The 15,392-nt window shown below is 41.9% G+C and overlaps 2 protein-coding genes across 7 annotated transcripts in view; both read left to right on the top strand.

The window, feature by feature from the left end:
* Positions 1-2,977, top strand: part of ttc27 (tetratricopeptide repeat domain 27) — a 44,310-nt gene extending 41,333 nt beyond the window's left edge. Inside the window, exons 17-20 of the mRNA XM_044136634.1 lie at positions 807-1,004; positions 1,399-1,510; positions 2,454-2,554; positions 2,749-2,977. Of these exons, the coding sequence (XP_043992569.1) occupies positions 807-1,004; positions 1,399-1,510; positions 2,454-2,554; positions 2,749-2,874 (537 nt within the window). The 3' untranslated portion in view covers positions 2,875-2,977. The remainder of the gene's footprint in view (positions 1-806; positions 1,005-1,398; positions 1,511-2,453; positions 2,555-2,748) is intronic.
* A 5,318-nt stretch (positions 2,978-8,295) lies between these two features.
* Positions 8,296-15,392, top strand: part of ltbp1 (latent transforming growth factor beta binding protein 1) — a 70,614-nt gene continuing 63,517 nt past the window's right edge. For 4 of the 6 annotated variants that reach the window (XM_044136260.1, XM_044136258.1, XM_044136261.1 and 1 more), the window contains exon 1: positions 8,298-9,003. In XM_044136260.1, coding sequence (XP_043992195.1) covers positions 8,657-9,003 — 347 coding nt within the window. In that variant the 5' untranslated portion in view covers positions 8,298-8,656. Of the gene's footprint in view, positions 9,004-15,392 lie in introns of all 6 variants that reach the window. The other 2 variants (XM_044136259.1, XM_044136257.1) reach the window with 1 other exon arrangement.

Raw genomic sequence — 15,392 nt, 5'->3', positions numbered from 1 at the left:
GATGCAACGGCCAAGCAGCAGCTGAAGGAGAAGCCTCTCTTACTCCTGTAACAGTGGTTGCATTCTAAGTGGAAACTTTGTGTCGTCCTAATAAATAAAACGGAGCATTCACCAAAACCCTGAACCGTCAGCTCTGTAAATCCACATCTGCTCTCCAGAAACGGTGGCATCCAAGGCATACATCACCAGACTCTCCAGAAACAGTTGTTTTTGGACGGCTCTACTTCATAAGGGAGCAGTGTGAGCAGCAACATAATGTAGGTCTTGGTAGGAAACGTTTTAGGTAAATTTGCTGCTGCTGTTTGACAGCTGCTTTCTGTTGAGAGCCAGGATGTTAGCTTGACCTATGACCTTCTAAACAGCTAAAACCTAAATCGATTTCTGCGTGTTGCGTTTCCATCAAGCATGGAGAGAGGACGTTAATGGTTTTGTGTGTTTTCCAGCTGTTTTCTCTGTCCAGAAACAGACGTTTCTGGAGAGTTTGCAGTTCTGAGCATTCAGTACAAAACAAGACATTGTTTAGCTTAGATAGATTCATTGACTCAGAGACAAAGACAAAGTCTCAGTCGGAATACAAAACAATGCCTTAAATAAATCAATTTCCTTCCCTGCAGTATGTTGTACACATTGTAAAGCTTCCTGGCTGCTTACTTGGGATGACCAGTGAAATGAAATGAAATTCCTTCAGTATTAATCCCACCTAATGTCATACTTAGTCCACTGGTATAGTCAGAAGACTCGGCTGAAAGACGTCGGACTCATTTTTCTGCCGAGTCCAACGGCTCGAAATTTTGTCCCATTTGTAGATTCTACAGATCCTGGTCAGGGCGGTTGTGGAGAATCTGACTGACAGCCAGGGGGCGCAGGCCGGAACCTTGACCCCGAAACTGAAGGAACTTCTCGGCCGTGTCAGTGCGCGCCACAGCAGCGACGCTGAAGTATGGCAGCAGTACGCCATGCTGTACGGTGGCGGCCGCAGCTCAAACCCAGACGACAACGACAAGGTGGGTTTCATGCTGGTGCTTTCTTTGTTCAAATATTTCATTGCTGGATTTTTCCTCAGCGTTGCTTTGTTCTTTGTGTTAAATAATTGGGTCAGTAGTTTTTTTTGGGGTTTTTTTTTATCATTACATTCTAAAAACTTTGTAGTCCGTCTTAAAATTAAAGGGCTATGAGTGGGAATGCACCAATCCATTTTTTTCAGTTCTGCACAACGTGAGATTGGCATTAGAGATGAAGAGAGATAGAAAGCTGCAATGCTGCACTTGTGAAAGTAAATCTTTTGGGCATCAACCTTGATACTCGGACGTTGTCTGAGCGCCAGACAGCCAGAGAGAACATGTTAAAAAAAGAGAAAGTGTGGCGAGGTCAGCGCGGGCTGCTTGTGTTCGTCTCCAGGCTCTGCAGTTCCTGTCCAAAGCTCATCGCTGTGAGGTTCAAGCTAGCGGCTGGGAGAAGGACCCTGTTCTTTTCAAGGAGGTGATCAGAAGAGCAATCACCATGGGAGAAGGTGAGAACACACTCCGCTGTGTGTGTATAATCACCACAGTTCACGCTTTCCACTCCTTAATAGGCAGGAGCTTGATGTATTCAGACTCATCCATGACCACTAGGTGACCAACAGCCCTGGCCCTAGCGTCTTGTTTTTGCAGTAATTGATCTTTTTGAGGGCTTTCAGCTAAAAGTTCTGCTTCAGATTGGCATCTTCTAATTATCACTAAACTCAGATATCATTTTCAGTCCATAGTCTGGCTCCTTTGATTGCCAGTGTTTGTTTTTGTTACAATATTTTTTCTGTTTTGGTTCCTATTTAACAGGCCGGCGGTTATTTTAGCTGATTCCTCTCTGTATGACGACCTGCTGGCCTCCATGCTGTCATACTGCATTGATAAATGCACTATTAATATTTTGTTAGGTTTGGCAAGGAATTTCAGATTGGGTCCTCCTAGGAATCAAAGTTCTGTGCAGATCTAGCCCAACAGTAGAACACAAAACCTAATCAGTTTAAGATTTAAAGTCTTAAAGCTCTGACTTTCATCGTAGCGTTCAACACACCAGCAGTCACTAGTAAACCTGCAGACTGATACTGAAGGGCTCTGAGGGGACAATATGAGCAAATACGTTCTTATGGAATAATGGAGCTTGTGAATATTTTTTCATTTCTACTTTAAATTTTACAAGAAGTAGCCCCCCCGCCCCAAGGAGAAAAAAAACAAAAACAAAAAAAACAGCAGGATTTTAAAGACCTGAGTGACTTTTCAAAACATTCAGGTTAAAGGTTACAATAGTCCAAAATAGTATCAAATACATATTCTGGTCCCCACTTCTACCGGTAACCCATGGATACCATCCAGATAGACTGTGCCCACTGTAGTCAAGCACTGATTTCCATTTCAGATGCAACAGGCTTCATCAGTAACATTACTCCCTGCCTCTCTGCCTCTGTCTCTCAGTGAGCATCAGCTGCAGTGAGCAGAAGACGAATCCTGCAGAATCTCTCCAGATGCTGTCGTCCAGCCGCCTCAGCCTCCGAAGTCTGGCCACCAAAGCCAAGGTACCTTCCCGAGGTCACCGAACACACACACACACGCACACACACACACATGCAGTCAGCAGACACTTAATATGGTTTGGAGTTAACGCTGAACTCAGTAACTGTTGGAATGACAGTAGTGTGCAGCTGATTGTCTGTAATGCCACAAGGAGACTAATGCATGCTTTGATGCTTTCTGCATTGCGGTCTTGAAGCAAATCCACACGGATGTTGCGACGGGTGAAGTCCATGCCGATCTACGGGACGGCGTTGCCGCTCTGGAAGGGCTGATCTCAGATCTGCAGGAGCTGAGTGGAAGGCTGCGGAACCAGACCCAATGATGCAAACTGCATCTTTATCACAACGTTTTTATACCTTCATGTCCACAATGTAATATAAATGGTTGTTTTAATGTATCAAGAAGTAAACTTGATAATTAAATGATTCATGTATTCATTCTTCATTCTGCAAATAATGAAGCTGAAACCAATTATTGATAAACAAAAGAACATACATAAATCAGGCTAAATGGTTCCTGTATAGGGTCAACCTAAAGCTTCTTTTCATTTACTGAATGTCAGAATATTAAATACTTGCTACAAAATCTCCCCAACCTTCCCTAGTTGAGCTCCCCAGTTTTTCTGCCTGTAGAACCTGTAGGTGCTTTTTTCTGTTTTTTTTATTTTATTTTTTTATTTACCAGATGGTCTGGTAAATTAAAAACAACCCCAGCATTTCCACTGAACACTGGGATGGTTCAGGAAGTAGACGGGTTCTGCAGGGTTTCCTCCAGAAAACCTGCTCAGCCCAGTGGTAAGGACACTACTGTGGTCCACTAGCTGCCACAAGGGTTTTTGTGTAAAAAAATGTTCAAAGTTACAAAAATTCTGAGGTTGTTGAGATCATAATTTGGACATAATAGCACAGCCAATGGGGAGGTGCAGGGACAGCCTCACAACAAGTTCAATGTGTCAGCTATAAACCTGGGTTAAGCCATCTTTACTGTCAATGTTACTTGTAAAAAAAAAAAACTACTTAAAATAAAACACTTAGCCTGGTGGGTAGCCAGGCTTATATTACACTGGGAGAAATCCTGGGTCCTGTGTCCCAGAGGGAAGTGTGTTTTGGTGACACACAAGAGCAGAAATCATTGTGAAGATGCTGACTGAGGTTGGCAAGAGTGTCATCATCCACATTGAAACGACTCCCTGACTGATATCAGCTGATGGGTCACTTGGTGAGGAAGAAGACATTACTTTCAAACGAAGACAAAGTCTGATTGTGGTTTTAAGTTCCTGGGTGTTGGTCTTGGTTTGCCCATAATGACCAATGTTACATTTCAAGGAAAAAGCAGGAAGTGTACAGGCCTAAAAATAATTTTTGAAGTAATTCGGTGGCAGCATTATCTTTCGATGCTGGAATGTTTACCATCACGAGTAAAGCAACGTATGTTGGACTATGGAAACAAGATCTCAACCCGGAAGGTAAAGATGGGACCTAACAGGTTCTACCAAAGAGGCAATGACTCACCATACAACCAAATTAGTTAAAAAGAAATCAAATTTACCTTTGCACACAAAGTACATTTTGGTGCAAAACCAGTTCTGTCAGGAGGAGTGGGCCAAATCCATTATAACCTTCCATCAGTCAGGCTCCTCTCTGAGCTCTGCAGTTCCAGCACAGTTGGATCCACTTCCACCTTCTGAAGCTTTGGCAGGAGGAAGCCCTCTGGATCTCTCTGTTTGTTGGATCGTGTACGTCCCAGTCCATAGAGCCTCTACCTCTGCTGCCAAGATGGACGGTACTGCAGCTGATTGATAAAGATGACTGCTTTTTGTCTCAGGTCAGATTACATGAGAGCCGTTTATGAAGCCATTATGCAAAGCCAAAACAGGTCAAATTATAGCATGAGGGAGTTAAAAACCGTGCAACCAATACATCCTGAATGCTGCTTCAAGTCGATGGTTTGAGCCAGTACTAAGGCTGATCTCAGCACAGCAAACTCCAACATCCAGGTAAGGTTTATTAAGTCCTTGATTCAAGCCATTTCATTCATCACCACATCATATCTCTCATAAAGCACAAGTAACTAATCTCCTTATTATAATTAAATTTCCTAAAGGCTATTCTTGGATAAATCCTGTGAGTGATTTACTGCGGTTCTGTCATCGTCCAGAGGAGTGCACCAATAACAGGACACAAAGCTTTACCTGTTCTGCTTCACAGTACCTCCAAACATTCCTGATGTGTTTCAGACATCCTCACCCTCAGATCTTTCTGTACAGTAGGTCAGAGACAGAGGAAGGCCAGTTAGTGCCGGACCGTCTACGATTTAAAGGAATCCAAATCAGCCTTTATTGTCATTGTACAGAAACACCATCCAAAGAACAAAAACAGGACAGATGAACAGCATGGGTAGACAGGTGTCTGAAGCCGCAGCTATCATGGGAGGTGCTGCCCTTTCTTTAGATGAGAAAATAAAATAAGGGTAGATGAGGAAAAAAAAAAAAGAGGATGCAGAAAATACATTTCTGTGTCCATCAGGAGTCCGTCCAGTATGTCCCAGTTATCAGTAACACATAGAGCCAGGGGAGAAAGTAAGCCGCTTTCAGTTTGTAAACATGACGGTAGCAGTTTTAGATGCGTAGCACCAACAGATGGACATTGCTATTGATCCGTGCTATGGCAGGAAAATCTGACGAGGTAGCACAGATAGTCAGAACTCTGGCAAGAATTTAAAACTCATCCCTGCATAGAGCCACAGTTGGCAACAATCTCTCTCTTCTCTGCATCTGCGACTACTTCTCCCACTGTTTATAGAGAATTTTGTCCCATTCCTCCCTCAGCTGATAAAATGTTTGCTGTATTAGTGGAGCTGTGCTCAAAATAGTAGCAGCATTTGAAAGTCAAAACTTGAAATGATTCTAACATCCTGTCTTTCCACACATTTAAGTTCATTAGGAAGACGTTGTTTCATTCTGCTCCTAAGAAAATGTGAAGAAGAAATTTCAGCTTAAAGAAGATATTTCCGATCTAAAGAAGGAAATAAAAAAAGGAAAACTAGGCTGCACAAAAAAAACATGCCGGAATCACTTTCTTTACAAAAATATTTTCTGGATGAACTCGAAAAAGATTTCTCTTTTGCAGTCCAGATTATTTTGGATGCATCCCAGTGGTTAAAGTCTCCTCACCAGTTGGCTCCATAATGTCATCGCTATTGGTCTGGAACCAAGATGGTGTGACATGATGTATTTCATGTGTCATTCATTTAAAGATGAGGCATTCAAATGATCCGTGATCCCCAGTATGCCATAAATAGATCTACAGTATGACAATTTGAGGCTCAAAGTTTTAGAGGAATCTGCGGAGGAGATTTTCATTTAGATCTTACAAGGAAAGAGGAGTGAGTCTGTGGGAAAAAGGAAACTTTATCTCCATGGAAACAGGACAGCATACCTTTAACATAACTGACTATGTATTTAGACAGAAGGAACATGTGACTCTTTGTGCAGAATGAACTTCACTACAGGCGATTAGCAGGAATGATTCGTCTTTCATCAGACAAGAGGACTGTCCAAAAATCCACAGTGTCTCTGAGGGATGATTTTCTCCAACATGTTTATTATGAACGAATTTAGTCTCCGAGCCATTAAATGAACTCTCTGACCACATTTTTAAAAAGAAAACTATTTCATCATCTGGCTACAACCTTCCTCTGAGGCATGCTGTATCTTTCTAGACTAGCATGGCAGAGCGCTTGTCCAGCCTCCGTCTTATTTCCCTAGAAAGCTGCGACCCAGTCGGTCCTGGATTCTGCTTACACTCAACCTTCAGGGTTCCACGTCCAGCAGCTGGGACCGCCGCCAAGATACGCCTAACATGCTGCGAACTATCAGGAAGCAAACATGGAGGAATGTGCAAACAGGAAGTCGCTTCCTTAAAAACTTTCTCATGCGGCCTAAATAAGATCACATGACATCACAGTGATAACTGTGAGAGGTCAGCACAAATAAGTCCAGTTTTCAACCAGGAGAAGTGGCTATCCTGACTGCTCTATCAAAGATGTGCCTGCATTTTAACTGCTAGATTGTTCTTTCACTGTTCCTTCACTATGTTCCAGTCATCTAGTGTATAAATAGGATGCGAGGACAGATGATAAGCCAGTTCACACCCAGGGCTAATGCTGATGTAAAACTGTTCTCAACCAGTACAAAATTACCAAATCACTGCTTTACAAAAGTAGGGATGGAACACATGTATTTGTCTTACATTTCAGATGAACATGACTTCCCAGACATGTTACAAAATTCTAAATACTAAACCTATTTATACCTCCCCTAAAGCCTCTGATACTCACTGTTCTGCCTGCCCGTCTTCCCCCAACGGTCTGGTAAAGAGAGTGGTAGAGGTGACTGGAGGTCCAGGTGACTGGAGTTCTGGGGTTCACCAAGCCTGTGTCAATAGGTTATGTGGAATTTTAAACCAGCTTTTCAACCTTGGTATTAGTCAGTAAATGTTCCAGTACAGTGTTCAGTAAATACTGCTAAAGATCTGTTACACCTGTCAATGATGACTACACACACTCAACAATCAACATGCAACTTTGGCATGTTCTGTATGTTTTTGATCCATTAGAAACATAGCAATTAAATGTGTTTTTTTATTTCTTGCTTTTTTAAATCAGTAAACAAAAGAAAACAAAATAATTTGACAATAAATTTGATCCATCAGCTTCTTTTAGTATTTCAGATGTTAGCCAATAAGGAGCCCACAGGGGATTTGGTTACCAGTTGTACCTGAATGTAGTCTAGTAAAAACAAACTCCTTGTTCTACCATGCTTTTTGCTTACCAGAGCGTCTGGTAATGAGAATGCTAAGGTTTGCCCAACGTTTGCATATGTCGCGTGTGTAATGCACCAGTTCAACGCTATGAAGCTTACCAGAAATTGCTTTTCCCCACTGCAAAGAAAGAAGTGCGAGCCGACCAAGATGTCCATAGCCTGCGTTCCTCTGTTCCCGTCATCCTGCCAGGTTTTGCTACCTGCTACAGGTCTTTCACTTGCTGCCCATGTCATTATCCACCTGGCCTCAGTGTGGATGCAGCTCCCTGGATTCATTGGCCTTCACTGTCTCCTTCCATGACAGGATCTGATTTCCCCCGCTGTTGTCATTCCCATTTCTTTGCCTGTTTCTGTCCTGCATTTCATACTTGCTCTTCAATAATGTTCATCATTGAAGGTTTTTGCACTTCAATTTCTAACATTATTCTAGTATGTGGAATATTACTGTTCATTAGAATGAGGGCTGTAGAACAGTTCTGTTACAATATCAACGTTGGCAATTTGCGTGACACTTGAGTTGTTGACTCTTTGCCACATAAAACGTTTTAGAAAGAAAATAATTTATAGGCTGGTAAAGAAACGACAGCAAACATCACCTGGAAGTATCTGTCTGTCTGTCTGTCTGTCTGTCTGTCTGTCTGTACCTGCTCAGTCTTGACCCAGTGAACATTTTTCTGTGACGTTTCTTGGGAAGAAACCCGCTCGCCAGTTATTTTTCGCTGATTTTCTGGGAGTCAGTATCACATTACAGAGACATGGACGCATGTGGGTAGGTTCTTTGATGGGGTGGGTCCGGTCTGTGTGGGTGTGGGCTTTCGGTTCGGTCCGGGTCCCCTGACACTCCTGGGCCCCTAAGAAACTCCCAAAATGCGTTCTTGGGGTTAGTGTGCAGGCCCCCCCCTCCTGACGTCATGTCTGGAGGCAGGCTGCGCGCGCCCCTGCTGACACCGTTCACCTCCAACTGAGGAACTTTGCTGGAGTTCTGCTCTCAGCTTCTCTGACTGCAAACCGAGTCAGGCCGTGTTTGAAGAAGACAGGCAGCGCTTCTACAGCCCAGAGTTCCTCTGGCCGTACATGTCCTGCTTCACTTCAAACTTCTATCTAGTTAGCAGACACTTTTTCCCCTTCCTCTACCCCCTGGAGGAACGGTAACTTTGGCTGGAAATCGCTGCTTCCTTGAACACACTGAGGAATACCCAAGTTTCTCCTGCTCGCCTAAAGTGAAAGGAGTGGGAACCGGACTCAGACTGACTTCTTCTCCTCTCCTCGGACAGTTGTGGACATGGTTTGGGTTATATGGGGCCTCCTCCTCTCCGTCGGCTTGTTCCTCTCCCCTGTCTGCGAGTCGGTGGAGCGGCAGCAGAGTCGCAGCGGCTTCAGGAGGCTGTACGTGCTGCAGCCCGGGCCGGGGCCGGGATCGGGCCCCGGTTCGGCTCCTGGGGAAGGCGGGGTGCGCCTCAGCTCCATCTCTACACGCCATGGCCCGTCCGGACAGCCCATGGTTTTTAACGTGGGTCTCACAGGAAGCTTTGGCAGCCAGGTTCGGAACCGCAGGATGGGGAATCCAGCGGCTCCAGCCCCACAGCCACAGGACCAGAACCAGCAGAACCAGCTGATGAAGCTGTCCGGGTAAGAGAACCTAACGGGAACTCCAGGACTTGTTTCCAGCTCTTTAACCTTAACCCACGCAGTTAGGAACAGCATCTAAAACTCCAGCTGAACAGCTGTTCAGACTCATGGATCGGTACCGACGAAGTTTGTTCCCGTTAATTCTGATCAGAGCAGGAGTTTCAAAAACCCACAACACTTTTAACTACATTACACTGATTACACCGACTATATTCATGCTATGTAATATTATTAAAAAGCTGCTCTTTCAGCGCCTCACAGAAAACCATCAGTAATGATCACACCTACCGCACGACCGGCAGGTCAAATACCAATAAATCAGATTTCTGTTCAATCAATACTTAAAACTTCCATCTCCATCTTCTTTGGCCTTTAATTGCATCAACAGATGATTAAGCCCTTAATGCCTGCATTGTATAAAAAATTGACCATTTGTTTTTCCTGTCAAACAGAAGTTGCATTACCTTGACATTATGTAAACATTACGCTCAACATTAATGTACATTTTTTAGATATGATGCTTATTAGCGCCACCAGACAGTTAAGAAATGAAACAGACTGTTCATTCTTAGTATGTTCAATGTATTGATGCTGTTATAGATTGCTAAAAAAAGTATTTGAACTTGAATCAAAATATGTTTCTGAACAGTTTTTAAAATACTGCAAAAATCTTTGCTGTACTGTCCAAATAACTCCAAGCTTCTCTTTTGTGATATTAAATCATCAATCCGTTATCTAACACACTCATGCCTTTACTGTACTGCCCTGGAAGCTTTTATTCCCTGAATATAATAATAAATATTTATATACAATTACCTCTACATTTTTTACAGTACCATTTAATATTAGTGTAGCTCCTTTGAATTCCTCAAATGCCTAGTGTGTCTAAAAAGTGTCATACCCAAATTTAAAAAGACCTTTTAGCATTTTTTTTTTACGTTTTAATTCTGTTTTAGAACATATTAGTCAACCTAAATATATTATTTATTGCACAATCTAGCTCAGGGTTAAGATTATTCACTGGATTTATGAGCAAAATCTGATGCGTTCGCAGATGAATCACATGTAATTCACATTTTTACTTTTATATTGATGTAAACAAAGCTTTCCTAATAGCAACATTAATATGCCAGGAAGATGAAACAACCAACATTTGTAGTATCAAGCATCCCATTGGCTGCATTCTTAACTATAGAGGTGTGAATTTAAATGGCTTCATTAGTACATAAGGGAATAACGATGAAATGGGGATAAACGTCGCCATCCATACACATCCTGTAGGATTCAAAACTTCTGGCTCAATCAAGGAGTTTGCAGTGTGTTTTTTTCTTTAAACGGTTTACTGGAGTGTCATAGTGCTAGTATGTATTATTCTCTTTTAACATCAGCAAGTCAGACCTTACAGAAAAACATTAAATCAGTATCTTCTGGTATTTAGAATCCTGTGGGAATTTCCTTGGGCTTTCTACACCTGGCAGGACAAATATTTCACCTTTGTTCCACATTTGCTCTGTCAAGTGTATGTTCTTTTTCTTTTTTTTTTATTCGTATTTTTACATTCAATGTAAATGTCATCATTTGTGGCAGTTGAGTGGTGAGGCAGACACAGTTGGCCCAGGTTACGGGGAATAAATGGAGATTTAATTACGAAAAAAACACAGAAATCCAGGCAGCACAAAGTGAGCAAAAGCTGGGAGCTAATCTCTGGTAGCAAGTGGTAATCAACTGACAGCAGGCAAGACAACAAGACAGGCTGACCAGGACCCAACCAGGAACACAGGTGGGTTTAAATACACAGGGAGACAATGAGGGGAAACAGGGAACAGGTGTCCTCAATCAAGACGTAGCCGGGACAACAGGGAGACTCAGCAGAACACAGAAACCCAAATAAAGACACAGAGAAACTCAAATCCTCACAGTAAATCAGATTCTGCCATGAGCAAGCTGCTATCCAAATCCCTTTTATGGTGTTTAGATACAAAAGCAGCTTCTGTCGGGGTGGGAACCTTTTTACTGTGTGGGCTGGATGATCTTGGTATGATTGTATGATCCAGTTGAGAAAAAGATTCTGAAAGTGCATTTAATGACTTTGTTTAAACTGGAAAGCAGAGATTATAACATCTGCACTGCTAAAATAACATAGTAATGAACAGCCACTGATGTTTTTGGTGGACCTGCTGCAATAAGCAATAAATCTATGAATCTGTTTCTCTTTCTATCAAAAATTGGATGACAAAACTCTTCAGTCTGGTGCTCTGGTCTCAACTTTGAGTTTCGTCTATAGACATTTATTTGTTGTTTCTGTTTTGTTTACTTATTTTGTATATTTAAAATGTCTTCCCGTTTCAGTGCTAGTTGTTCATTAGAATTTAAAGTTTATGCGTGTTTGAGAATGTGCCCCCCTGCATTATTATGCCGTTATAATTTTATCACTTGAAAAGCTTCTCAAAACAACAATATTTTCGTTTATTGCAGTAACTTATGGGACAATTCCAGCAAAATGAGTTCTTTTTGTTGTATTTTTTGTGGGCATAGAGATTTCCAAACATCCACATTGTCTCTTGCGAGAGAGGGAAAAAAACGTGAGATGCTTGATCTTTCAGACAGCTTGCTTCACAGCAACGTGGGGGAAGGGCAGAACTGCATTATCGTCCAGACTTTCTCTCATATTCAGTGACACATATGTGGTTTAATAGAACCACAGGAGCGCTGTGGTAGAACATTTTTGTGGTTTGGAAGTGTAACTTTTGACACTCTGCCCACCTGTAGCCAAGGCCAGCTCAGTTCTGCTCTAGTAACAATCTGAAAAGTGATTTTTATGTGGCGTTTGGTTTGTCATGTCGGTTGTGATCTGTATTTTCAGTCTTGCCAGTCCAGAGCTGCACTAGGCAAATGGCAATGAGAGCCGATGAGACGCTGACATAAGGTGTCTGAGGCCGTGTCCAGATGCTGGTGGTGCGGCTGCGCCGCAGCTGCCGGGCTCGGTCGTCTGGCTGCGGCTGTGGTTCAGGCTGTGGTTCAGGCTGTGGTTCAGGCTGTGGTTCAGGCTGTGGTTCAGGCTGTGGGTATATGCACCGCTCTGCTAATTTCAACTAGCTGCCTCTAACAGATGTGCTGCCACTTTATAGATTTATACACGCGAAGGCTATTTCAAAAAGATCAGTTCTGTTATATGTTTTTCTCAATGTAATCCAGAAAGGTGAAATGCTAAGCGCCACCTGGTTGCTGCCGTTGGATTTATGAAAGAAGAATGGATCTGAAAATTTGAAGAGGAAAATTTTCGCTTGAAGAATTCAAAGTTTCTGTTTCCAGTGTAGAATGGACCCAGTCTTTGGACTGGAACCCTGAAGCTGGCACAATGGTTTCTTTTGAACACCTCTGGTCTCCGTGGCGACCATGCATCTAGAGTCATTTTTCTGGTGGAAAACATACAATTATCCAAAAGTCTAAGAAAGCATTGCTCCTTCTCCCCTTCGTATTCCAGTCTTTAGAATTAGTTTTCATGTGTTGCTTGGTTTAGTTAGTTTTTTAAAATTTATAACAAAATTGATGTTGACCCAGAAATGAAGGAACCTTTAAAACAAAACTCTACGTCCTTTTGAATTTTGTCATTTAATCAAGAAAACACATTTTTTGCATTTTGCTGCCAGCACTTAACACTGTTGAACAGATTACCTGAAAAAAGTAATTAGTTATACTTACCAATAGGGCTGGTTAACACATCAATAACTGTCTATATTACAATAAATACATAATCAATATCAATAGATATGTCTGGTACAGTATTTTATAGTTTTACTGAACTCCAATCCAGAACCGCAAAGCATTCTGGGAGATGTAGGCAGAGGAAATGCTTTAGCTGCTCAACCTTTCATGACCTGACAAGCTAGGTGGGTGGCATCAGCTGACTCACTCCTCTTTGGTAACCTAGCAACAACCTTTTGAGTCGCTTGGTTCATGTTTTGCCATTGTTCCTCATAGTCGCTTAAAAAACAACAACAATGGCATGGAGTAAAAGCTTGAGACCAAATTGGGGGTAATTCAGGTAATGTCCCCAGTTTGGCAATATTCCAGATGCTTAAAACAAAAACAACCTGATGATTATCGATATTGACTGATATAAAACGTTGATATCGTGATACATTTTTCAGCCACATTGTTTAGAGGAAGATTCAGTACAATTATAAAAGTTCTTTCAAGAAATATTAATGTGATTAAAAACAAACCTCTCTACACAGATGTCTGTATTATTCCCTTCATATAAATCAATCTGATCCACAGTTTGGTCTGAGGAAACTGAAGCAAAGGACTGTGACATATAATGCAGTGGCATGATTACATTAAAAGTGTTACACAATGACTTATTCAAGGCAAGCAGGTTTCATTTTGATTGTTTCAGTCTTTATCCTTAAATTTACTTGTCTAATTGTCAGTCAGTAGGTTAAATTATGCGTAAACTGAACCATAATCTTTCCTTATTGGATACGCCCATCACTAAAAACCAATAATTTGGTCCAACATTTTTCAGTGTCCTCAGTCACAGTCAGCCCTGATGTGCTCAAGACTGCTAGATTCTTATCTGCAGTCAAGCATACCCAGCATGCAACAGGGTTGTTATGAATATCACATACCAAACTTATGAATGTCCATTCTGATGTGACACAAGCAACAGAAATAGTTTGAGAAAGGAAAAGAAACAGCCCTTCAACAAGGAAACAAGAGGCAGCATGAGCCTGCGGGATCTGCAGTGCCACATTATCATAACAGGAAGCAAACTGTTGAACAGGTACAACATGAACACACCCCTCCAGATCTCTGCAGCACCGTGGAAGCTGGTAATGACCCAACTAGAGTCATTTGCTGTCGATGGCGGCGACAGAAACTCCCAGCTGTACCTTACTCACTTATCACACACTAAAACATTCTAGCAGACTGCAGACTGAGCAGCTGGGACCAGACTGCAGGGCCACACACAGCCTGCTGCTGCTTTTTCCCTTCATCTTGCTCTCACTGAAGACTTCACATGAAAAAATGCTACTGGTGCCACCTGGTAAAACGATTCAACCAGGCACAACCGTAATAATTGCTTAATATTATGAAGTGTGCATTTTAAATGGAATGCAGAATGTACTGAGTTACTTTAGGTTTTTTTTCACACCTGGTTGTCTGGTAGACTCGGTTTGATTAGGACCAAAATTTCCACATTTGTTACATCTTCAGCCGGTGCAGCTTTCTTTCACACTGCTCCATAGCAAACGATCCAAACTAATGGAAAAACCTCACCCATGGGGGCGCTGCACCAAAAACTAATTAATAAAATGACACAAAGACCCATGAAGAAGACAGTGAACTCAACTTTCTTCACAAAATGTAACCAGAAATGGAGTGACGTCAGATTTTAGCAGTTGTAGGATTTAATTTTTTTTCTCTGGAAAAGACAACAAGCCATTTCTACAGTTAAGCGTGAAATTCTCACGTGTGTTTTGTTTGTATTGACGCAGGATGCCCTGCGCTATAGTCCACTTATTGCTTTTGGACCGGTCTCGTGCCCATTTGGTGTTCACATAATCACCAGTGTTCACTTTAATCAAACCAAGACCTGGAAACAGAGTTTGCTTTTTTTGGTCCACATTAGAGCCCGACTACGCATTCACATCTCCACAAACGAACCTGACTTTCTAAACAAACTAACAAACTAGAGTTCAATTAAAGTGGGTTAAGCAGGGCTGGTGTGTCTCTTTGCCTTTTCGTCACAGATTTTCTTGCCACAACTCTTAATTTTCTTCAGTCCGTCTTCTCGGCTTCTATCGAGTGTTCAAAAGACTCAAAAGTCAGAATCTGGGACGGTGGGTACTGCTAATTTAATCTTCATATGATTAGATTACAGTCAGGCTTCTGGTGTGCGTGTGTTTTTGTGTGTGTGAGACATCCTTCCAGAGAGGATCTGTTCTCATCAGCCTGATCAAGGTGTGAGCATTTAAGAGCTGCAGATGATTCTCCTGGTCCAGCTTCCCTGTTAATCCTGTTGTGGAAGAAACACACATAAGTCATTGGGCTTGATGTTACATTAAATTCACTTTATCTCCTTGCATTTAGACCCATTTAATACACCTGACATGATCTAATATCGCAGTGTGCGTGGCAAGACAGAGAAATTAAAAGCTATCATTTGGCTATGGATATGACCAATGATGTTTATTTAAAAGAAAGACAAAATAAAAGGAAATTTGGAGGAGTATACCTCGTCTTTTTTGGTGTCACTTCCCTACTACTTATTGACATTTCATCAGGCTGTCAAAACATGTTTAAAATATGTGCTGTATTTTGCATTTACAAGTTTATTGCTTACAACTTGTCAGACCATAAAGAAAGTAAAATTAGTAAAAAAA

This window comes from Gambusia affinis, linkage group LG13 (assembly GCF_019740435.1).
Source record: "Gambusia affinis linkage group LG13, SWU_Gaff_1.0, whole genome shotgun sequence".
Lineage (NCBI taxonomy): Eukaryota > Metazoa > Chordata > Actinopteri > Cyprinodontiformes > Poeciliidae > Gambusia > Gambusia affinis.
Note: the sequence above shows the minus strand (reverse complement) of the source record. Positions and strands in the feature narration are given on the sequence as shown.